The 24,801-nt window shown below is 35.2% G+C and overlaps 3 protein-coding genes and 1 long non-coding RNA gene across 7 annotated transcripts; 3 read left to right on the top strand and 1 right to left on the bottom strand.

Moving 5' to 3' along the window:
• The first annotated feature begins 20 nt into the window (after positions 1-20).
• Positions 21-5,100, top strand: LOC139814486 (uncharacterized). Its single transcript, XR_011732472.1, has 2 exons — positions 21-2,087; positions 2,254-5,100. It is a non-coding gene; the product is annotated as an uncharacterized lncRNA (long non-coding RNA).
• Positions 5,101-9,806: 4,706 nt separating this feature from the next.
• Positions 9,807-14,876, top strand: LOC139814485 (uncharacterized). 2 transcript variants are annotated; one of them, XM_071780759.1, is made up of 13 exons: positions 9,807-10,158; positions 10,802-10,944; positions 11,041-11,162; positions 11,235-11,455; positions 11,634-11,719; positions 11,902-11,981; positions 12,078-12,229; positions 12,698-13,045; positions 13,147-13,324; positions 13,402-13,627; positions 13,786-13,920; positions 14,189-14,349; positions 14,774-14,876. In XM_071780759.1, exons 2-13 carry the CDS (start codon positions 10,802-10,804, stop codon positions 14,860-14,862), a joined length of 1,941 nt encoding a protein of 646 aa, XP_071636860.1. In that variant the 5' UTR covers positions 9,807-10,158; the 3' UTR covers positions 14,863-14,876. The 2 variants fall into 2 exon arrangements, with proteins under 2 accessions (XP_071636860.1, XP_071636859.1); XM_071780758.1 differs by lacking the exon at positions 9,807-10,158 and having other exon boundaries at positions 10,675-10,944.
• Positions 14,877-19,788: 4,912 nt separating this feature from the next.
• On the top strand, positions 19,789-23,462 carry LOC139814441 (large ribosomal subunit protein mL65-like). Of its 3 annotated transcripts, none has more exons than XM_071780696.1 (6): positions 19,789-20,601; positions 21,048-21,117; positions 21,190-21,802; positions 21,966-22,594; positions 22,672-23,065; positions 23,181-23,462. In XM_071780696.1, the coding sequence occupies exons 3-6, from the start codon at positions 21,324-21,326 to the stop codon at positions 23,395-23,397; spliced, it is 1,719 nt and encodes a 572-aa protein (XP_071636797.1). In that variant the 5' UTR covers positions 19,789-20,601; positions 21,048-21,117; positions 21,190-21,323; the 3' UTR covers positions 23,398-23,462. The 3 variants fall into 3 exon arrangements, with proteins under 3 accessions (XP_071636797.1, XP_071636799.1, XP_071636796.1); XM_071780698.1 differs by lacking the exon at positions 19,789-20,601 and having other exon boundaries at positions 20,617-21,117; positions 21,190-21,259; positions 21,320-21,802; XM_071780695.1 differs by lacking the exon at positions 19,789-20,601 and having other exon boundaries at positions 20,618-21,117.
• Positions 23,395-24,777, bottom strand: LOC139814442 (lysosomal acid glucosylceramidase-like). Its single transcript, XM_071780699.1, has 3 exons — positions 24,620-24,777; positions 23,983-24,266; positions 23,395-23,760 (listed from the first exon to the last, which is right to left on the bottom strand). Exons 1-3 carry the CDS (start codon positions 24,749-24,751, stop codon positions 23,649-23,651), a joined length of 528 nt encoding a protein of 175 aa, XP_071636800.1. The 5' UTR covers positions 24,752-24,777; the 3' UTR covers positions 23,395-23,648.
• Between the last annotated feature and the right edge of the window lie 24 nt (positions 24,778-24,801).

Raw genomic sequence — 24,801 nt, 5'->3', positions numbered from 1 at the left:
AATAGATGACCCTGTTCGTGAATTCAAAATTAATTTAAATAAAATATAGTCTTAATTACAGCAAATTCAGCAGACATGCGTTGATTCTTTTCCAGGATTATGAAAATTATTACACATGATGATATTAAGCGCAAAAACACAACATCTAATTTCTTTTATTCGTAAAATATTTAATATTCATTTCACTAAGAATAAGGTAATGTTAATATTAAATTTTTCATCGATTAAGACGTTTACATTATGTTTTTATCACAAATATAAACATATTAAAGCGAGTCATTAATTTCAAAATAAAGAATAAATCCAATCGTATTAATTTTGTTTTAAATGTCCAGGCAATATCACTTTTTGCATAAATATCCATTTGCTCATATCACTTAAGCCCATTCTACAATAGCCGTAAAGTATGCATTAAGACGTAAGCAGTAAGCTATATCGACTAATGGGATTTTTACAATCCAAGAATGATCGGCTGTAGTTGGTCAATTTTTACTGCTTACGTCTTAAAACATACTTTTGCGGCTATTGTAGAATGGGCTTTATTCTTTTGCAGATTATCGATCGGTGCGAGTGAAAGGTTGATGACATAAAAATGACGTAGGAAGCTCAATGAACACGTAAGGAAACTTGGGAAAAACTTTTATGATTGAGTAAAAAAACCAAATAAGGTAAGAATAAATAAAACCCACTACTTTTGCAGATTTAATCGAAAAAAATTAGTGTTTTAAAATAAAATCTTGAAGAAAAATTTGTCTTTAAGATTGTCTTAAGTTTGATCCTAAAATACAGTTTTAATAAGATTCCATTATCTATTTTTAAAGATAAGATAAATTTATCTTTAATTTGATTGTAAGTAATTTTAAGATTCCATCGAGTCAATAAAAAATCTATGTAACATCGCGAGATTGTACTTAAGACGATCTTTAAAACATTTTACTATGAATAAGAAATAAACTGAGCGTGAAGCGCGTGAAAAGCGACGTCTGAATAATACAAAAAAAAAGAGAAAGGGGTTACACCATTTTTTTAATAACCAACGGGGGTAGTTCCCATTGTTATAATGAGACACAAAGGGAGTTGAGAAAAGAGCCGCTATAAAATAACCGAACAGCTGATATCGGTACTATACTTCGCACAGCGAGCATATGATGCACCTGTTACTCGTAAACATCAGTACGTATGAGTGAGAAAAGTAAAAGTCTTTTCAAAATTTTCTGTTTACTTTTTTCATTAAAACATTATTGACATTCGACATGCATTATAATTGATTCACTGAGTCTATTTATATTATTATAATATATATTAGTTGATAATATGTACCGGTTCTCGCACCGACATACATAGGTCAGCATGACGGGTTGCCCATTCGTGCAGGCGCGCATGGTCGTTCACAGCTGCGTAGGCTTCGGCACATTATAATCATCAGATAATCACTCACATATAATGGCCTAGTTTACATCGATCACTTGATACGAGTATTAAATAGTAAATAACTAGTAAATTAGTTTGATTATTGGCTGATTAGTTCAAATATATATACTATTTGATACGCGTATCAAGAGATCGGTGTAAACTATAGGCTAATGCGTCAAAGTGAATGTAATAGCTGTGAATAACCGTGCGCGCCTGCACGAATGGGCAACCCGTCATACTGACCTGTATATGTCGCTGCAACACCCGTACATTTAATAGACGTGTAGATTTAATGGACAAGTGTAATATTATTATTAAATTATTAACTCTAAATCAACTAATTTAATTTATTAAATCAATTATTAAATCACAACCAACTATAGTTAGGTGAGACACAAAAGGGAGTTGAGGAAAGAGTCGCTATAAAGATAAATTTTTTGTGTGTTATACTATAGACTATAATTTGTATCTTTTTCTTATACATAATATGCATACATATCATTTTTTAAATTCTTTTATATTGCACACATACACGCATTTTATCTTTTTCTTGTTTATACCCCACCGAAGAGTTTCCACCTTGAAGGGGTGGTGGGGCTTAGAGTCGCATGCAGCTTCATCCGCTCAGGGGTGCATCTGGATGCGACCAACTAAGAGAAACTCCCCAAGTCAAGGTGTAAGCTACCGTGCCGAAGGCTGCGTGACGCAGGGGGTGCTGCGTTGGCGAACGGTGCCTCCTGGCTACTCGATACTGAGCGAGATCCAGGAGTACGGTCCTCGATTCTACTCGCGATTCTGCTCATATCGCTCTTCCGCGGTACTCGCGGATCCTAAGTCAAGGTGTAAGCGACCGTGCCGAGGACTGCGTGGCGCAAAGGATGTTTGCGTCGTGAACGGTGCCTCCTGGGATATGGATGAGCGAGATCCAGGACTGTCCAGGAGTACATTGAGGGAAATCGCGCTTTATTACAAAGGTTTTAGGCTTCGAAAGGCGCCGATACAAGGTACTGATAGTTGAACAACATGCAGACAGTAACAGTCGCAATACTTTCAAAAAAATTTTCCTTCCGGACAAAACACGTACGAATAACATAATCGAGCTCGTCAACCGACTTTTCGTGAGGATCCTAAGTCAAGGTGTAAGCGGACCGTGCCGAGGACTGCGTGGCGCAAAGGATGTTTGCGTCGTGAACGGTGCCTCCTGGATAATGGGCGAAATTCAGGAGTATAATAGCCAAGTCCCGGTATTCGCGGCTCTGCCGGGTGATATCGCATTACCGCGGTATACTCCACCTCCACCCCCACCCTCTATTGCTACAACGACGAAGAAGAGGAAGCAGGTGCCTGCGACCCAGGCGCCAGCAAAAGCGAAGCCACCTAAGAAGAGGGATAAGGTCTCCAGGACGGCGGCGGCGCGGCGCCAGGCTTGCTCTCAACCTGGCGGCTGGCCCATCGCTCGATGACGACGGGAGGGCGGGGACTGGGACAATTTTTTCATTATTATGTTTTTCTCATTCAGAAACTACTTGCAATGCACCCTGCCCCCGTCACACTACTCGCCCGGGTATACATTTCCGATCGCAGCCGTAGGCTGATGGTAGAAAACAAAACGTAGGGTCTTTTACGTCTATCGTCATGAAAAAGCTATCGATGTTGATATGTGACGATACGAATGTAGTTACGTATACGTAACTACATTTACGGTTTACGGTTTTTATTGTTCGATCGCAATGAGAGCAGGGGACAACGACGTGCAGCTGCCAATCTCGGCGGGTAGCGCGCCCAGATAATTATTGTCCGCGTTGAGACAGTGCAGCTTGCGTAGCAAGCCGACCAAAGACGGCAAATACTCGATAAAGTTCTTAGTGATTATAAGCTCCTCTAAGTTCGACATCTGGCCGATGTCGTTCGGCAGTGCGTTCAGTTGATTGTCGTCAATCTTGAGGGTGACGATCGTGCGCAGGTAGCACAGCGTGTGTCGGGCAGCTCGCACATCTCGTTCGAGGAGAGATTCATGATCCCGATGTCGCGCCAGGCCACGTATCTCTATCGGCAGCGCGTGTATCGCATTCATCGTGCAGTCGAAGTGGTTCAAGCGTTAGAGCTGCTCGACATTCGCCGGGACACGCCTGATGTCGTTGCCGTGAATCCACAACTCCGTGAGATTGATGAGATCTCCCACAACTTCAGGCAGCTCCGTGAAGTCATTGTTGCCGATATCGAACCTCTGCAAGTTCACTAAACGGCTCATGCTCTTAGGCAACGTCATCATGTTGTTCTCCCGCAGCTCGAGCGTCCTCAAGGCTGACAGTCGTCCAAAATTAGCCGGCAGGCTTAACAATAGAGCCTACTCAGCCTACGTTTCGTTCTTTGCTATCAGCCTTAAGAAAGAGTCGAAGAGTAAATTTAACCGAAGGTTACAGTTAACTGACGTTGATGAAATTGGCCCTGAAAAATCGTGCGTAATCGTATTTGCATAAAATAATTCAGGTAGCAGAGTGACGTCAAATGACGTTTCTAACTGTCATAAACTTCTGTCATAAACTGCACAGTTCGCAGTTGATTGCCGACATTCTCTGGCCTTGTTTATTGCATATTCCTTAAAGTAAGTCTTTTTCATACTTGTATACTATAGTATGTTTGATTATTTGAGAGGTGTACCATCACTACGATCAGTGTAGCAAAAAGATTGCAATCTTGAAGTCTCTAGCTACAACGTTGTTATTTTTTGAAATATTATTAGACATTCTTTCTTTGGTTCGGTCTTTCAGTTTCTCTTTTTTACACTGTAGCTCATGTAGTTTAATTGTCAGTTACATGAGCTACAGTGCAAGAAGGAAGAGCTGGAAGTTAGCTCGAACAGCTGCCTGGACCATCGCCTGGACACCCATCGTCGCCTACATCACCACTTAGATCGAAGTGGTTTTGGCTCACGATCCCTTGGTCCACCGCCTAGTCGACGCCTAGCAAGCAGCAGCACAGCACACACAAGCGAGCAGCCGTGTACGTGTGCACGCACAAGCTGCTTACAGCATACAGCGCTACGCTTGTGTGCGTAGTGCGTATGCTGTAAGCAGCTTGAATCTAGCATCTCAACCGTCTCGACTGCCGCTTGGATCGTCATTTGGTTCACTGCCTAATACTTGGTCCAGTATCAGGTCTATTACTTGGTCCACTACTTAGTCTGCTACGTGGACTACTGCTTGATTCGCTGACTGGCTCAACGTCTAAATCACCTTCTGAACCACCTGTTTGATCCACCTGGATCTCCGTTTGAATCTCTGCGACTTGATCTGCTATCCAAATTGCGGCCTAATTTGCAATCTGGACTACCGTCTAGCCTGTTGGCACAGCTGCTATACATTGCGCAATGTATATCGTAGTATATAGGAATAGCTTAATTAAAGTTAGTACTCTTTTGAAAATAGCTTATTCTTAATGAGATGTATGGCTCCGCGCGAGAGCGGTCGATTTGTATTAGATAAATTTGATCCTCATCCGTGTATGTCTAGGTTTAGAAATTAATGATTGAATTGAAAATTGTAAGAGTAAAGTAGTCTGAAGTGAATTGTAACCCATTTCGGGAATACTTAAACTGATATATAGTTAATTTTTGACAATATTAAAAAAATAGCTCAATAATATTTTGTATTGTCACAATTAATTAAAAAATTATTAATCACAAAATTACTGTTTTACACTTTAATACTCTTTTTTGAAAATATCCATTCCTCATTCCTCACTTTAAATAAAATAAATTAGTAATTGCACGTACTCGAAGTTATCTTTAAGAAAAATATGAAATTTACAATGAAACGTATAACTATATTTTTTGGTAACATTTTTTATGTAGAATATTCCTTGAAATTAATTTACATAAAAAAATCATTTCTATTTAAAATAAAGATGCAATTGTTATATTAATAAGACTTCATAGGAAGATAATACTTATTGAAACATTTCTGTGCTACTTTTTCTTATTTTTAATTTGTTCTTGAGAAGTGGCTACAATGGCCGATTGCTTTGGATCATTTTCTGTCTTATAATTGCTTAAAACAGTGCATGGATTTAGTTGTAATTTTCAGACGAATTCTCTCTTAATCACTCGCATTTTTCATTAACTTATTGTATAAACACAAACTAAAGCCTTGTGTCCACGATGTTAGAAATTTCTCCGAGATGTCGAACGAAGAAAGAATTGATCAATCGCATTGGTCAATTGGCCAAATTGTTTAAAGGTGATTGGTGGACTTAAGACATGGTAAAGTAATTTTAATCACAATATAGTTTCATAACTATAATTTTAAATAATATATAATTATACGTAACGACTTTTTTCACGCAATAAATCATCTCATTCTAACGTGTATTACAAACATGAATCATATCTAAAAAAAAAGTCATAACTTAATATATTTGTAATTGGTAAGCCAAGAGCTTTAAATAAAGTGTTATAAGAATTTCGGAGACTACTGTGTTTTAAATATCTTATGTTCACAATTCAATATTTAAGACATTATCAATGATTATCATAAAATAAAAATTTATTATACACATAAAACGTACAAAAATGTTTTAATTTTAGATTAAATAACTTTTTAATTCTTAATGGCTATACACATTAATACGTTTATATCTAATAACTTTACTTGGCACTTGAAATATATTTACTGGAACAGGCAAAACTGCTCTTTGTCATAAAGATATTTTAAACAGAAAATTTTGTATTCTAACTGTCCTCTTATCGTTTTATACATGTTAAAAAGCTGATTAATTTTAATTTTTGTTACTTGTATATCTCTAACATTAACGGTTAACAATTTGCGATATTAATATAAAGTGTTAAATAACTCTATTATACAAGAGAAAAAGAAATGTTATTTGTTTACGTCAAACTTTAAAATGTTGAATGGCTAGATGTGCAAATGGCAATCAAATACTTTGAACACTTTGCTAAAATTATAAATATTTTTTTATAAATTATCAGCGTAGTCACTAGTATATTAGTCTTTTCTTATGTTTGAGGAATTCAATGAGCAAACTCACATCAAAGAGCACTGTCATCTAACGAATTATTTATATCGTTTCTATCGTCTTCATCTTCAATATCGCTTCTATCGTCTTCAATTTGCTCCTGCAATAAAACATAATATGTAAATTCTCTTATTATTAATAATGTGTAAAGTAGTAATGATTTCAATACAATATTAATACAATATTGTAGGCAATATTACCTGTAGTACTTCAACAAGTGTTCTCATCTCATCCAACATTTCCTTGTAAACATGATTTTCCTACTTTTCAATCTGTTGTACGAGCTTCTAAGGCATCCACAAGTGCCGTTTGTCTTTTTTCAGCCATTATTTGCCAATAGTTCTCACTAGAATTGTCTAAATCAAATAAAATACTTTGATAAAAGTTTATCCTTTTGACAAAATCCAGATTTAAAATAAATATCAAAAAAATATGAAAAGCAAAGAAAAAAAATGCTATTTTAGAGTATATCTGATGTTAAGTCTTCTACTTCAATTTGTATCTTCTCTCGTGTAGTCTGGACAGCCTTATTCTTCTTAGTTACTTTTGTGCATTTTGAAGTATCTTTTTCCCCTGTATTTGTTACATCCCTAAGAAACACACCGTACTTACAATCTATACTTCTAACCCTTTCATAATGCGTTGTCATAATAAATGCTTGTTTGAAGATAACTTACTGTTTCGTTTTTGCCTCTTTCGATTTGCAAGATCTGAGAGTCCTGTCAGCACCAACCAAAGTGTCTTTACCGGTGGCTGCTGGCTGCAGTGTGTGCAAAGGTTTCCTGTCCTTGATCTGTCGACAAGGAAAAAAAAACAAGAATTATCACCCCTCTATTTCATTCTTTCTCCTTTTGTATTCTGATTATGTAAACTGTCCTCTTTATTTGAAAAATAATATATATTTTATGTTTAAAATATGCTTAGTTCCTCTTTTCGTTTTTGCCAGTATATTCACTATTAACTTATATTCATTGGCTTTAGATTCAGTTAACGCATCACCAAAATTTCAAGCACATTTTAGGCTCTGTATGACGACGATAATTATACTAAACTTTAGGAGCGACCGTGTTGACCAGTTCGTGGTGCATCGTGCTGCTTTCGAAGGAAATTCGGAGATGTAAAATAACGTTCAATAGGACCGACCAAACTGTGGCAAACCCCGCAAACCAGGCAAACACGTTGTCTTATTCATGCACAATTTTATCTAAAAACGATCAACCGTTGATCTCGTCTCCACCAGTCCACCATGTGATCTCCACGTCTCCACATGTATTGACTGCGTGACCAGCTGTATGTATGTATGCATGTATACACAGCACGAAAATCGCGGAGCAAATCAAAATCCACTTCATCCTTGAACGCGGAAAAACTCTTGCGCATGCGCAGCAACGGAAATCTTAAGGCGGACTTGGAACGTGACACGCCAGCGCTAGAGACCCTAAAAGAGAGACCCGACTTCTTGGGAGTCCGCGTGATTGGTGCACGTAACTTGTGTCCACAAAATGGCGCCGCCCAATAGGAACCCTTGCTGATCCAGCGCGAAAAAGCAGACAACTTGGATTGAATTACACTCACTCTCCGAATTTATTTAAATATAGTAATGAATAATACGTTTTTTGAAACATGCATATATCATATAAGTGAAATAATAATAAATTAAGTGAAAAAGGTATGATAAGGGCTCAGTCACAATGAGAGGAATAAGGAATAAGATAAAAGAATAAGGAATAAGGGAATGTCGCATCTCACTTCAGTACACGTACATTAAAGTGAGATGCAATATGCCTTATTCCTAATTCCTTTATCTTATTCCTTATTCCTCTCATTGTGACTGAGCCTTAATATGTATTTAATATTATATATATATATACACATACATATACATAATGATATAACTATATTATATTTATTGTAAATTATCGTATTGTCGCATGCATCGCCATAGTTTTACTATTATATATTTTTTTCGGTAAACGACCCCCAGAATTCCCTATTCGAAGTCGAAATCGAATAAAACGCATCATTATCTTATTCTTTATGTTGTGACAGTTTCTCAACGTTTCGCATGCAATGGCCTGCATTTTTTCATGAAAAAAATGAACTAAATCAAATTTAGTCGTTTCAAAATTTGTTTTTAGATATGGTAAGTACTGCCTCATAACAATTTCCATCTGATGAAAATACTCAAATGTTGCGTTATTTACGAAAAAAAGCGTATTACGTCGAAAAGATTTCAACAACACAAATTTTGCAAATTTTGAGGATGGATTGTATGTGAGAAATCCAGCGGAACTTACACAATTTATAAGTAATATTATTATTTGAAACACGGGAGAGAATATAGCCGGCGATGTTGTACAATACATTCAGTTCAATGTCCTCTATGTGTATTTTTCTCGTTGACAAATCAGGAACAAGTGGCAAGCGGTTTTTTATTTCTTTAGATTTAGGTGTACTCAAAAAATCGCCAACAATAATTCTGTCGTCTTCTTCGTAGCTGGAATTACCTACAGGTTTTAAATATTTTGAAATTGCGATTATTTTTATTTTTATAACTCAAATGAAATTAATTTATCTCTCACATATTACTTACTTCACATACAAAAAGATCTATTGTCGATTTCCAATTCCTTAGTCTATGTTTGCCTATGTTAGCAATCCAAACATCTCTTCTTTTTGGATTCGTTGGGAAACGAGCCATAAAAATTTTTATTCCTTTCTTTGTGCGTTTTAAACATGTTGACACACAGCAAGCTGGCATTTTTATATCTATAAAAATAATTACTTAGTTATTTTTTGTTCTTCTTTTCATATATTTATACATATTACACACAATTTTTTAAAATAAACATTTCTTATTGCTGTTAATTACTTTGCAAAATAAGGTTAAAGACATTCAACATTGTAAATATTTATTAACATACATCGAAGATAATACTTTTCTACTTTCTTAATCAAACTGCAAAATAGTGCAGACATGTTATATACAGCTATTACTTATCACAGATTGATGTGTGTAAATAAATAAATCATGTTACTTACACGACACAGCAGTGTATTGTGCGACGACACAAGATCACATCACAAATGATATACGGCCGCGACACAACGTGACACACGAGCGAGCATACGTTGGGCCTCATTCGTTCGATATTCTTTCTTTGTTACAGTGTCAGAAATGCTCGCCGTTAATCGCAGGCATGTACGAATTACACGTGTTACGGCGCGAGTAAAGAGTCCTGTGTTTCTGATGCAATCTCCCTCCATATGTTCACGGCATTTGCGGCCATTTTGTGGACAGTTGTCGGGTCTCTTATTATAGGGTCTCTAGCCAGCGCTAGCGCCAACGCCAGCGCCAACGTCAGCGTCGAGAGATGCCCGCAATTATCGTCATTTCGTCGCGCATTGCGAACAAACCCGTCGATGCCTACCGCCTTCGGCGCGCAATCTGTCGATTTGAAAATCGTAGTGCGAAGAGGAGGAGTACGTTTGACGGCAGAGGTTTGACGAGTCTCTCCACGAAAAATGAGATAACTTACGAAAGAGGAGAAGGATAATATTCAAGGAAAGCGCGTTTGAAGGAAATTGATCCAATAAGTTGTAAAAGTTGAGAGATTCTTTGATCGAAAAAGAATTTAATCGTTACGTTCGACAAGTATATCCATATGACTGAAGACTAGGATAATCGGTCAATATTAAACACACATCAAGGTAATTTCCATCGTTATTTTCTGTTATTTATCTGTTATCCGGAACAATAAAGCACAATAAGTCGGCCTCGATACACCCAGGACGTGCCTGGATGTATTGAGGATAACCTTGACGTCTGTGCTATCTGACAAGCAACACTAGGGAAGTGTCATACGGCGATTTTCCTGAAACTTGGCATACAAGTAGTAAATGGAAAACTATATTGGACACGTATATTGTTATATCGGCCCGAGAGTCGTTTGAAGGGTAGAAATCACCCTATCGATTTTGGGGGTAGGTTCGACTATTTTACGAATTATTTTTACGATTGTTGCGAAATCAGGTAACTAAGGGTTTTTGAGGTCGCTGATAATGAATCTGAAGTCCGTTTTTACGAATTCAAAATAATTCGTAAAATAGTCGAACCTACCCCCAAAATCGATAGGATGATTTCTACCCTTCAAACGGCTTTCGGGCCGATATAACAATATACGTGTCCAATAGTTTTCCATGTACTACTTGTATGCCAAGTTTCAGGAAAATCGCCGTATGACACTTCCCTAGTGTTACTGGTGAGTATGATTTTCATTTTTATTCTTTCAACATGATCTTTCATTTGCTATTTACGAATTTGCTTTTATTAATGAGACTTATTCTTCATCAGATGTTCTATCCAGTTGAACTGCTTTCCCGTCGACGAAGGGGCAAATTAGCTCCTTGTTGGCTCGCTGCAACGTCCAGCGAGAAAATATTTAAAAGACACTATAATCCTGGTGCTATAAAGAAGATAAACACTGTAGAAACTTGGTAAATTATTTTGTTTATGTACTTTTAATATTGAATATTTATGACATTTTTTTTCAATTTTGACACTTTTGTTTGCATTTTATATTACATCGCCAGCGAGCAAATTTTGGAAATAATGCAGTCGCGCAACAGATCAAATAGATTTAGCTTATATCTGTCATCACAATTAATGTACGGCATAACAAGAATTCATCGTTTACAAGTTGTAAATTATCAGAGTAAGTTCAATTCTATATATATTTATTAATGATATCACCTATGCCAATTTATGTAATCTCATTACTTTTCAGAGGAAGTTTTTGAAATGCAAAAAAAATTTGACTCTGGTGGCGGCCGTGGCGGCGACGGCAGAGGGTTGGAGAATAAAGAAGATGAGTATGACGCAGTTCAGGATCTTGAATTGCGTGCAATAGATGTGCCTATTTCCACTCAAAACTTTCCTAACGCTCAATTAGAAATAGACTTACACTTACTTCCGGACGAAGAGTTTGATGAAAGACTACGGACAATTGTGAGTGAAGATCTCGTACGGTTTACTGCAAGCTTATCAATAAATTTTGTATTTTTTAACTCTTATTCTCAAATGTTAAACCCTGTAATATGATATATAACATCCTCGAGTTTCCGAACTTTTGATTCTTTAATTGTAAACCTTATTTTTAAATATTGAAAATTTTTTTTATTCACAGATGAAAGATGCAGCATGTTGTGATTTTGGTGCTTTAAATGACGAGGAGTTGGACTTTATGCTTAAACATGATTTCAATCTCGCACTGTAAGTTTCCGAATTTTATATTTTTTTTGTAGCGTGTTTTTAATTGTAATTCAACAAAAGTTCACAAAATGACAATAGTTTATGCAATTATTTGATTTTTTTTCGTTTTTATATCATTAGCTCAAAATAAATTCATGACGTTTTTAACAAAGAATAATATATTTTACTATTAATGGTTTTAGTGACCAGATGCATGAACTACAGACAGCAAAGGAAAGATCAGCATTCTCAAAGAAGACGGCTGATGATGTAACAATAGAAGGTAAGTGGATCAATGGGGTATTTTTTAAATATAATACATAGACTATTATATTATGTTTAAATTAAATTAATTAATAAAATCATTTAATGAATATAGAGATCCAAGAAAAACAGTTATCTCAGGAAACCCGTGGTCCAGTACTTGTGGATATATCGGAAAGAAAGAAATCCAAAGAGGGACTGTTATTAACTCCACAAAAACGACAGCCACATCAAATGCAGGTGGAACCGCCTACGAAGAGAAGACGTGTAAGTTTGTCTATAACTGATAATGATTGTCGTTTGGATATAATGTGAATATTTTAACTTCATAAAGTAGAAGACAAATGAGAATACATAGGCCGATATTCATAGTTTTTCATAGGGCAAAGAATTGTACATAAAAAATCACTTAATTATTCGGACAAGCAAGATCTGACCAGTCCTGGCCGATTACGGCGTTTTTCCCTTTGTTCATAATTTGTTTTTATATTTGAGACAGTCTTAAGTACAATTTTAAGGTCAATCTGAGAACCGTATTAGCATCTTAAGACATTACTTAAGATTGTTTTGATATAAGAACGGACTATGAATACGAGCCATAATGACCAAAAGTTTTGAAAAAATTAAAATCTATTTTCCTCTTTTTTTTTTTAGAAAAATTATTTTTCGCTTTTTATTTATATTTAATTTATATTTTATTTTTACTTCTAATTCTTTCTATATATTACTTCTCAGTTATTCTTTGACACTGCATCGGTGACTGATGTACCCCCTGTAGAAGATGTGGCAGTACCTCCTGCACCTGTAGAAGATGTGGCAGTACCTCCTGTACCTGTAGAAGAAGTGGCAGTACCTCCTGCACCTGTAGAAGATGTGGTAGTACCGGCTGAATTGCCTAGAGAAGAAACGAGAATGTTAGTTCTTCCACAGCAAGAGGAAACTAACATGGAATTGGAATCATTAGATTCAAGCTACTTTGTGATCCGCAGTCGTTCGAAGAAAAGCAAAATTATTGATAAAAAAACAGAGTTAAGTGACAGACAGCTTAAGAAATGGCGTCAGAATGTAAAAATTCATTGCGAGGTGGGTTCCTACATTATATAAGCTTACAAAGAAGTTCAAAAAGCGAGATTAATTTCAAACAAGTCTTAAAGGTTCTGACTAAATTTTTTGATTATCTTCAGAAATTGGATAAACCATTAACAAAAAATTTATCGCTGACACCGGCGATAAATCTTTTCAACCAACCTTCGGAATCACCTAGGCGATGGAACAAAAGTTTACGCAGTCGCTTTGCTGCTCGCATCACTGGGCCGTTCAAGAGTGTAAATGAAGATGTTGCACATGCTGAATTTACGCAATGTAGGTACATATTTAGACATTTATTAAATATTTACATTGATGCATATATATAACTGTGAATAAATTTATATTTTTAGTTTTTGAACAAATGCGTGTAGAAGAGACAGTTAGCAAGCTAGATCTTCCTACAGAAGAAGTGAGTACATTCCAAAGAATGGCGGAAATGGCAATTGCTGCTGAACCCGGAGACAGTGTTGCAAACGTCTTACCAATGACAAATATAATTCACGAAACTATGGACGTATCAATGGTACCATTACCGAAAGAGGTACCGGAAGCGATTGTCTTAGAAGAAGGCACTAGGTAAGTCTATTTTATCATGAAGAACTTATGATATTTACATTCAAGAAGTTATTTAACTAAAAATTTAATTATTAAGGATTATTCAGTTTTATACTCAGTCTTTCAACTGTTGCGATATTTCCTCAATTTCTCAATATCATTAAATGATATTATTTCAGCATCGTTGAACAGGGGCCGGATCAGGAAAGAATGAATATAAGTAATGATGAATGCTTTGAAGATATAGACATTTTATTAGAAAGACAGCGACAGTCTCCGAAAACGGCGAAACACATTCCAGTACCTTCTACCAGGTATTTTGAATTTTTCTTTTATTGTTAAGTAAAGAGTTGGACATATAACAATATTCTAAGTGTATATTTAAGTTTCTATAAACGAATGTTGACAAAACATAGGATTCATTAATCGAAAGCTTGAGGAAAAAACAACACTTTTATTGCTTTGTTGTAACCTAACAATTTTGCATAGTTCTTTCCTACGAAACTTAGCATGTTTTGTTATATCAAGTCTACCATTTATCAAAGAATTATTTGATGTATGATAAAAATATTGTTTTTACAGCAGTTCAAGCGGACACTCGCAACCTGCACTGACAAGCCAAGAGATTTTGGTTCTATTAGAAGTTTTCTGGCGTGAGAAGGATACTGTCAAATTCAGTGAACTTATTTCACCGGACACGTACACGAGAGAGGATGCTGCTACTGCTTTTGAAATACTTCTTGGTAAGTGTTACTACATTCGCAAAAAAGGGTAAATTTTACCTTACTTTAATTCTATCAACCTAATATTATACGACTCGTTTTTCACCCGTGTGAAGTTAGCTTCCTAACATTTAAAAAATAATAATTTGCACATGTATGCACAATTCAAATTTTTGTTTGGACACTAATTCAAACGGTATTAACAAAAGAATTTGAATGAGAGCAATCTTACATTAGCTTAGCCCTTCACCTACGAGAAAATTGAATTGAAATAGTCTTTAACTTTTGTTTGCACATTCACATACAATTCGATTCAATTGAAATGTATGTGAATATGCAAACGATGAGTCATCGAATGCTATAGAAAGTTTTTTTTTTAATGTTAAGGGATCAACTTCACATAGGTTCGTTACCCATTTTTCTAATGTATTATTCTCGTTCACAGACTTATATGCACAAGATAAACTCATTTTGCAACAGACTGACCATTCTAAACCTTTATGGATTTCCAAATACCGGGATGACCGGGATTAATTTATTATATATATATATATATATATATATATATATATATATATATATATATATATATATATATGTAGGTCTAGAGGTATGTTCCGGGACTGTTTACGTTTTTTGAAATGTACAGTCCTGGAATATAACGCATATATATGTAATCAGATTCAAAAAATTGTCCCGAAACGTGCCGTAGGACATGAATTTTTTCCAGGACAGTCCTGGAAACTGCCAAATGTCCTGGAATATACCGATGTAAAAAAATAAAAGTCCCGGAACATACTTCCGGACCTACATATATGTTAAGAATATATGTTAAGAATGTTCGTTTATAATTTACATTAATGCTATAACTTCGCATTGAAAAACAATTAATGTTATTATATTATTATGTTATTTATGTTATGTCGGATCATCGTTCTTTCACCAATATTAACATTGAAATTAACGAAAAGTAAAATGGGATAAGTTAAGAGAAAACATAGAATAAATTAAACTAACGAGTTTTAATATTATTTATTATTATAAAAAAGGAATTTATACCATTTTTTTTTTTTCAATAAGAGAATTATCTTGACATGAATGCAAGCTTATGATAATTATTGATTGTTTAGTTGGCGTGTATTTCGTTCAGAATGCCGCTGTATTGTTTTTATACCGCATCTCTTTTTGAATCCGTTCGCGATAGCACGATCTCGGCATTGGCTGACGAGCGCATTATCGTTATTTGTTTCTGGTATTACGTTATCATTTATGATCGCGAGAGCTCGACGTGATTCCACGATTCGCGGGATCCTCCATGAATGACGGTGAGAAACGATGATAAGACAAAATCGAATGGCTCGCGAATTATTGCGATGTAAGCGATTATTGAATTCCTGGAAATGAAACTTTATATGAGCTCAATATCCGCGCCGTCCTCTTTTCCATAGTTTATACGAGGTTTGTCCATATATAATGGGTTAATGAAAACGACGCCTTCCGACTTTCGCATCGCGCTTAATCGGCTGACAATAAATCACGAGCAATGCGCACTTATTTTTAAATTTTTCGCCATTATCGTATATGTTTTGTATTAGAAGATCATACGATCGGTCGACTTTTGCATTATTATATAATCGTAAATCAATAGGATTGCGCGCCATACTGTAATTATTGCTGCAATTAAATACAGACGATAAATTTGTAGGAATGCGAAACAAACGTTGCGTTAACGACAGATTTAGTTGCGTCGAAATATCCCGGGCGGTTTAATGCTCCAGCGTTACGACAATGTTGCAATGCAATAACTAATTGGATAATTGGGGGTAACTCGACGGGAGATATCATAAAACATATGTTAGATTATTATAAATTATTTATATATTTTTTATAAGTACTGCAAATTATTATTATTTAATAGTTTTAATACGTTATGTTAAAACTTCTAACGTTTTAATGAAATGGATAAATGGATAAATAAGTTTTTACTTACAAATATATATATATATATATATATATATATATATTTATATACTATTTGTTCTTTTATCCGTTTTACAAATCGTTATTTTTGCTAGAAAAATTACGATATTTTAATAAGAATCAAAAAGATGAGATGTTTCGTTCTATATATGTTCAAAAGATTATAAATATTTGTATAGGTATTTATTTACGTACGAATTGAAGTCAGCAATCCTACTGCAAATTATTATTATTTAATATACTTTATGTTAAAACTTTTAACGTTAATGAAAATGGATAAAGATTTAATACACGATATGTGTTATATACGATATATCATAAGTTCATACTTGCAAATATGTATTTGCATATTATGTGTTCTTTTCGCTTACTTTGAGCGCTGTGAAAATTAAAATAATATAATAAATTACATTTTGCATTTAATTATATTTTGTAGCTTTATTTATTTATCTTGTAACTTTTATTTAACCTGGTTCTGTTCGCAGTAATGATTTAATTTAATAATCAGATACCAAGAAATTAACCGGTTGAAGAGACATTGTGAAAATCGCATTGAAGGATTATTTTATGAATCAGAGAGCATATAGAGTTTGAGTTGATAGGTATAAAAATGTTAAAAATATTGGCAATTTGAGAGATTAATGCCCGAGTTCAATTCACTCTTTTGTCTTCAAGAGTGAATTGAACTAAGGTTTAATTGTAAGTTAAACGACTTTGGTGAAATCGGGCATAAATAATTGAATGGAATAAAATTGATTTTTAACAGTTGAATATCTGTCTTGACAGCTCTTAAGAATGTGGATATAGTTAAGAGTGTATTATTTACGAATCAGTATTTACGCTGTTATCCCTTAAGTGATTTTTTGGCTAGTGATTAATTATTTAAAAGCACTATTAAAAACACTATTAACAGTGCTTTTAATAGTGCTTTTAAGTGATTAATTACTAGCCAAAAAATCACTTACAGTATTAAATTTCTATAAGGGATACATATAAAGAAAATAGCTGCCTGATATATTCTCCTTTTTCTATCTAACTAGACTCCGGAAAATTACGTGGAGTATAATGACGTATATGACTCCGTGTAATTGCGGATGATGAGAAATGAAAGATCTTGGATTCGTTTCCGGCGTTCATCCCGCATATTCCTCGTTTTAAGAAGTTTTCCCCGATGAAAGGGAAAAGAGTGTTTAAAGACTAAAAAAAAGTATCATTATATACATATGCATATATATCTATATCTATATATATTGTTATATTTAATCTCCATTCAAAACAGAGGAAGAGATCCCGCCACTGTTTGTAGAGAAGATGCCGGGACCAATCAGCCATTACTCCGGTCGCGCTCTCTTTTGCACCTTTATTTCAGACAGTTTGGATACGTGCAGTTCAGGGTGGTTCAGCAGGTTAGGTTCAGGTTAAGGGTGAAGGGGGTGAAGCGTTTTTGCACAACGCGCCGTGTGGTATTGTTTGTTTATTTGCTCCGAATATTGAGATGGCGGAGGAAGTGCTGAGGGAGTTGGAAGCCGCGGCGCAAATCGTTCTGGTGAGTACCGTCCCGAATTCTCTTTCGCCACGCGAAATAGATTGTCACGAAACTGCGCGAAACCCAAGCATGATCGGTACTTATACGGCGAAAACAATTCGGATACCGCTCGCGGATTCCTGTGAGACTTACCGCGCGTTAGCGCGCGTAGAGCCAAAAAGTTTATCTGCCAGGAAACGTCGCGTCTTTTATCCTGTCCGCGAACTCTTTTGCATCCGTAGAATCCCGTTTTGGGGTTAAGATCCGCGTCACGACCTATTTAAGGTATTTCTTGAGATTCGGCGAAGTCCTGCGGACATTCGCGCGCGCGCACGCATGTATCTCGCGAAAAATTGTGATTTGAGGGATTCTTTAATGCGGGACAGGCGATTCCCACGAACGCACGTGCCGTACGAGGCAAAACAAAACAAAACTGTCTCGAGTGTATTGCAATACTCCGTGTGTTATGTAATTTCTTGTGTTTACTGCTTCAAGGAAGCGTGCTTCGTTCCACGATAGCGAAACTTGTCAACTGAAGCGACTCAAGCGACTGCGTGATTCCCAGAAGGCAAAATGTTGGCAAGTTTGCCAGCAGATTTCGAGTGGAATATTGCCGCAGATTATCAACTGCGTTCTCACATTAAGTTCACGCTCTGTTATCGATATTGTCGGCAGAATGCCAGCAGAGCTTAACGTAGACATACTTCTTCTCCTTAAGATTGGCACTCGATTCCCCAACCAAGCTCGCTACAGCCACTGATAACCCTTTGTCGTATAGAATTTGAATACAAATATTGGATGTTGCTACACTGATGAGTGGGTTTTACTCTGTGGTGGTATATTTTATACCCCAGCCTTACAAGTCTATGTAATACACTTACAGAGTAAAACTTTTTTACTGTTACTGAAGTGTATTTTACACTCCATGCAAATAACCTAGGGTTAATAGTCAGTTTGATTTTTGCTTATTTAAGCATCCTTAGGTCTCCATTGACGAAAAAAATCGCTGATTTTACATGAATACAGATATAGAAATATTAAACTTCAGATTTGCCAGACACAAAGAAAATATCCTGTTTATATATTCTGAGTTGTTTCTACATGTTTGAAAACATAGAACGTTGATAAGTGATTTTGTATTCGCGTTGCTTTCAGGCGCCACCAAATTTGATCTCATCGGAGCAGCGTCAATCTGCGGAAGCTGTGTTCCTAAATTTCCGTAAAACGAAGTCACCGTATCAACTGTGTCAACAAATTTTAGAATTGAGCTCTGTGGACTACATATTGTTTGAAACGGCCGGTTTGATAAAGACAGCTCTGATACAAGAGTGGACCACTCTGGAAAAATCTGACGTCTCTTCATTAAGACAATATTTGTTGCACTATGTTATAAGCAAACCTACGTTGGCGCCATATGTCAGGACGAGGATACTTCAAGTTTTTGCAATAATAGTTAAGAGAGGTAGCGTGGATGACTGGAATAGAGAGAAGTCGAATAATGAGTGAAATAGAAAATTTAATTAAGAGTGGGAACTTACCAAATGTAAGTATACATTGATATAGGTATTGCACGCACATTGATTTTTCGTATGGCACGCAAAGGAGAAAAGAAAGAGGAAAGAAAGACTATTTCTTTATTTGCAGCAAATTTTGGGATGCAATATTTTATCTGCGATATTGCAAGAATACGCAACGATTGCTAAATCATCCGATATCGGTCTGACATGGGAAGTACATTTTAAGGCGAAGAAGCATTTTGAGCTAAGCGATATGAAAAGAATTTTCAAGATTTGTATCGAGGTGTTCGGTGAATTGATGAAGAAGGATTTTGACGAATCGACGTTGCCCCTCGTGAAGTCCTTGCTTTCCATGGTGGAGAGCATACTCGTTTGGCCATTTATTGAAGTAAATTATATCCTTTTTTATAATTGCATTTGGGATCAATGTATATTATGCAAAAATATATATTAATTGAAAGATAAACTAAAGAGATAAAGAAAGAAATTGGACATTGCAGCTTGTATTCAATTCATATTTCATATTTAGTATTAAATGTATCAATAATGATGTATTAACTTGAATACTACATGTGGGAAATGATTATGAAGATAGATATGGATATAAATATATACCAGAGATTCATATTTAGTATTCACATTTGGTATTAAGCAGGGCATAATTGATATATTCCTTTGAATATTAAATGTGGATAATTATGGAGATAGATATGGATATACAGGATCTAACAGAGATAGATATTTATATAGAGCTATATCACAGTTGGTTATATATACCTTAACTCCAGTGCACTACCTAAAAAATTACTACTTAAGAGCATGTGTGAGGTTTATGAATCCGGGAATAATCCACCATTGAGGTTGAACGTACAGTGGCAAGACGTAATACTAGATGCAGCAGTATTAGATTTATTTTTTACACTGTATTGGAAAGTACGTAGCAATCCGCAGTTAGCACATCATGCTATGAACTGTCTGATACAACTAGCGAGCTTACATGGTAGAATCCTGGGTGTGGAAGAAGTAAAAGTGCAATACTTGACAAATTACATGCAGAGATTCTTGAAGCTTGTGTTAAGTATTGAGATTGGCGATCAAGAGGCGAATGGAATTACCAACATTATAAGAAAGATTAATTATTTCTTTCAAAGCTCATTGAAGAGTCTTCCTGAGGACTTGTACAAGCCATTTTTGGAACAATTGACAAGATTAACATGCTTATTTATAGAATGTGCTGCACAAGAAGAATCGGTAATTATTGCATCTATTTCAGTAAAATTTGCGTTTAAATTTCGGTTCAGAAGTTCATTTTCAAATTTGATTCTGTTTGATAATGTTTATCCAGATCAATGACCATATATAGTTGATAATGTCTTTTGATAATGTTTAATATAGTGTATCTTATAATTAATGTAATAAAGAAGCTTAGATAATTTATGTAAACTCGAAAAAGGAGTATTCGAGTACAAATTTAATGCTCGATCGAGTTTGAAATCCACGTGATGAATCGTACGCAAATACACAGAGGTCACTCTCGAAGTTATTTCCGTCTCTATCGGTTCCTTGCTTTCCTCGTGTTTTATAACCCTAATTTTTTGACGATTTGTAGTATATTCGGGACTGAAGTTATAAAAGAATTTTCGTGAAGTCGTTGTTAATCGATGTTGGTTACGTTTTATCGTTATTTTTTCTGTCAGAAACGCCTTCAAAACGACAAGTCGAGGCGAATTCCGAGACGCAACATAACCTGCATGAATCTGTTGATTGGTGTGTAAGCATAATAAAAGCTAATATTAATATTAATCAACATTGATTATATTTTTCTGCAATATTTTTTAGATTGAAACCATGTTCACGAATTAGCTCATGGTATTTAAATCAGGCGATTAGACAACATAGTCTGTGTAAGGTGTGAGTCGCTGTTTCTCGCTTACAAGAGGCTTTTAAAGAAATTGTTGCTTCTGTTTAGAAGTATGTTCGCTCATATTCGACAGAGGCTATTATTTAATACGGTAATCAAGTATGGCAAACAGAAGGGATACAGCAGTACATCGGCTGTCAGCGAAGTCAAGAGTGAAGTCAAGAGCGAAGCAGAAGATGTGGCGGAGCCAATATATCCGCCTGTTAAAGACCTAAGCTGGAAAGCTCAGAGGAAGAGGAACAGACAAGCTTGGTATGACAAGATTAAGGGCTTAGAAACCGTGGAGGAGAAACAATTTGAGATCAACATGCCACGTTATTACGGCTGGAAGTCGCTGATCCTAAAGGAACATGTTATACCATACAATGCTCTGGCACATGCGCAATATTATACGAGAACACATGTTGTCCAGGAATCTGGTCTCCCAGCATTTTACAACAATATAGTTTCCACCGAGCAATTGGATAGGATGGTACAAGCAGTCAAGAGTGACATAGAAGATAATATAATTTTCGAACATTGCATTAGACGGTAGGTACTTACATTTTTGGAAACAAATATTCTTTTAGTTATGACATAATGTGCAAGTAATAGTTAATTATTATCTGATTATCCAGTATTAATTATCTATAATTACATATATTTAAATTATTTAAATCTGAAAGCTTGTTGTTTATACAATATATTATTGCAGAAGAGACCATGAGATACCACCAGATAAGTTCCCATTGGACGAAAACGTTAAGGCTCATGACAGAAAAATATATATGGAAGAAGTTATATCTAAAGCGTTAATTCACAGAATTAATAAAACAATGCTGATACATCTCGCCCCTGAAAATCTGCACTTATTGCACGCTGAAGTCGATTTTGAACCGAGATTAGAAGCATCTTGGTTTATGGGTAGTTTATATCCCTCTACTTTTCGAAGGTTGAAAAGAAAGTCTATTGAATTTATGAAGGATCATGCTGATGACCCAATAGATTTGCCTGTTCAATATATTGGTCAGCCTGTCATGCATTTAAGGCATAAACATCCCCTGAGAGAGATTATTCCCTTAAGCGATTGTGAAAATCCAGCTTTAGACGTACCTACGTTCAAATTGAATCCCGGTGTATTGACTTATAATTTTGAAAAGAAACACTTGACCAATATACCCGGCTTTTGGCCTGGCGATGAAAGTGAATTCGGACTTTTATCGTATCACAACTGCACGTACTTGCAGACAAGGCCAGAAAAATATAACGACACCTCTACAGCACTTACAGTACAGGCTATATTATCATCTTACAGCTGGTTATTATCGCAAGCCTGTTATCAAGGTACTTTTATAGTTTAAAGTTATTGTTTAGATGTTAATTGAAATTTCAGCTTTCTACACGTATATCTAAAATTTCAGGTTTCTCTACTTTTAACGATATCACGTATCCATTAACCACTCAAACGGTTATAACAAACGGACAATGGTGGTCGTTTTTTGTTTACCAACTCAACACTACTTTAGTGCATTCTGAGCACGCGGATGAAAATCCGAAGCGCAACATTTGTTGGGTTACAGAGCCGATAAAATTATTCGATAAAATAGAAAACGAGAAAGTTCACGGTTTAAATGAAGAAGTTTTGAAAACTTTAATTAAGTTTTACATGAATGTTTCTGAGGAAAGGACGGGCGTAGACTTGAAACCATATTTAGGGAAATCCGTGAAAGTAGTAGCCGACATAGAACACGATGAAAGGAGAAATTGGCTCGAAAAACAATATAAGTATCTCGTGAACAACAGGCCGAGGCACAGGTGAGATAACATTACAATTATTTCAATACTCTTTTTACTGTACTTTTAATGTAAGTGTTAAACAGATTTATAGAGTGAAAGGAATATTTATTAATATGTAATCTTTTTTTTTCAGACGGACACCGGAAATATATGATTGGCAAAAAATCTATTTGATACGATTTAAAACTCGTCCGTTGGATAAGAAACGTGAACCTTGGCAATTCGGCGTTAAAGCGTACAAACGTAGATTAGATGATCATTGTCCACCCTACATACCAAGATATTTACGAGGTGCCAAATCTCCCAAAATGAGACAGAAGGGACGATTTGCAAAAACGTACTACCCATAATTAGAAATACATATAATTATCATATGTCGAATGTATAAATACAATACAGCGATTGTGAAAGACAATTATTAATTTTTGTCATAATATTTATAATCCTGTACAATATACAATTTACTTTTGTTTCCTCGTCAAAAGTTCGCGTACAAAGAATGTTAAAATTCTTGTACAATCTTGTCTTTTTGTAAAGAAAGCGAAGAGAATTTTATCTAGACGTACATTTTTTATTTACAATTTGAGCACAAGTTTGTGCATTATTGCTGCGCTAAATATAATAATGTATTGAAAGACTTGGCAGATAGATTTAAATTTATTTTGCTGTCGGTATACTTATCTTTCACTGTTATAGCAACAGGTGAAGAACCTCTGCAACAAAAAAATTCGAATTATGTGTTTTAAGAAATATATTATAACAAAATGTTAAAAGAAAGTACAGTAATTAAAAAAAAAGTAAAATAGTTTTTTAAAAGAATATACATTTCAAATTCTTTTAGGAATAAAAAATTGTTATACATTTTTCTGAAGAATTTTTCCACAATGTGATTGCTATAATATATTATATATAGTATAAATATATTTTTTACTAACTTGTTAACGGCCACGATAACAATCTGTTGTTCGGGCGTCAAGAAAGCTATCGCTTCAATATCTGGATTGCCTTCAAGACCTGTAGATAAGATTCTGTAAGAATCCCGTGGCACAAAGCTGCTGAAGTGAGAAATCGCGTAAAACATCGGCTGCTTGTAGAATTCATCGTTCTCCGGCATTACGATAATCGGGGAATCCACATAATTTTTAGCCCAATTTGGTGCCCCATTCTTATTGAGCGCCATATTCCAATCTACCCATCCGACTGCCCAATGCGACAAGTTCTAGGAATATATTTATAAATTTTATAATACACAATTCAAAGCATTTTAATATATAATTACATGTATGATTTACTATCATCTTTACACAATAAAACTATATTGTGCTAATTCTCTAACAAAAAATCCTCTAATATAAAAACCGGATTAACACTGAACAATATATACTTTTAATTAAACTCCAGTGTGTCCGCAAAAGTTCTCATCATACATTTAGAATTAATTGTATTCAGCAGATTCTTATTTTACGACTAAATCGAGAGTGTTCTTTATATTAGATTAGATAAAATTGAAAACGGTACAAACGCGTTTATGATTTGAAATATAAATTGTGATTAGTACATACATATACAAACCTCGATTATATCTAAGGCATATTCTTCTCCTCGGTCCCATGATCCCAATATTACCTTTCTTATTTCTAAGGGGCTGCTACCTATGAGGCGAAAATTACATGAATCTCTTTTTTGAAACTTTTGGAAAAACATATCTATCGCACAGTTATATCTTTCATTATTTACTGTGTAATGCTGGCCTG

The sequence above is a fragment of the Temnothorax longispinosus genome, chromosome 6 (assembly GCF_030848805.1).
Source record: "Temnothorax longispinosus isolate EJ_2023e chromosome 6, Tlon_JGU_v1, whole genome shotgun sequence".
Lineage (NCBI taxonomy): Eukaryota > Metazoa > Arthropoda > Insecta > Hymenoptera > Formicidae > Temnothorax > Temnothorax longispinosus.
The sequence above is the reverse complement of the archived record's forward strand: the minus strand, read 5'-3'. Positions and strand labels throughout refer to the sequence as shown.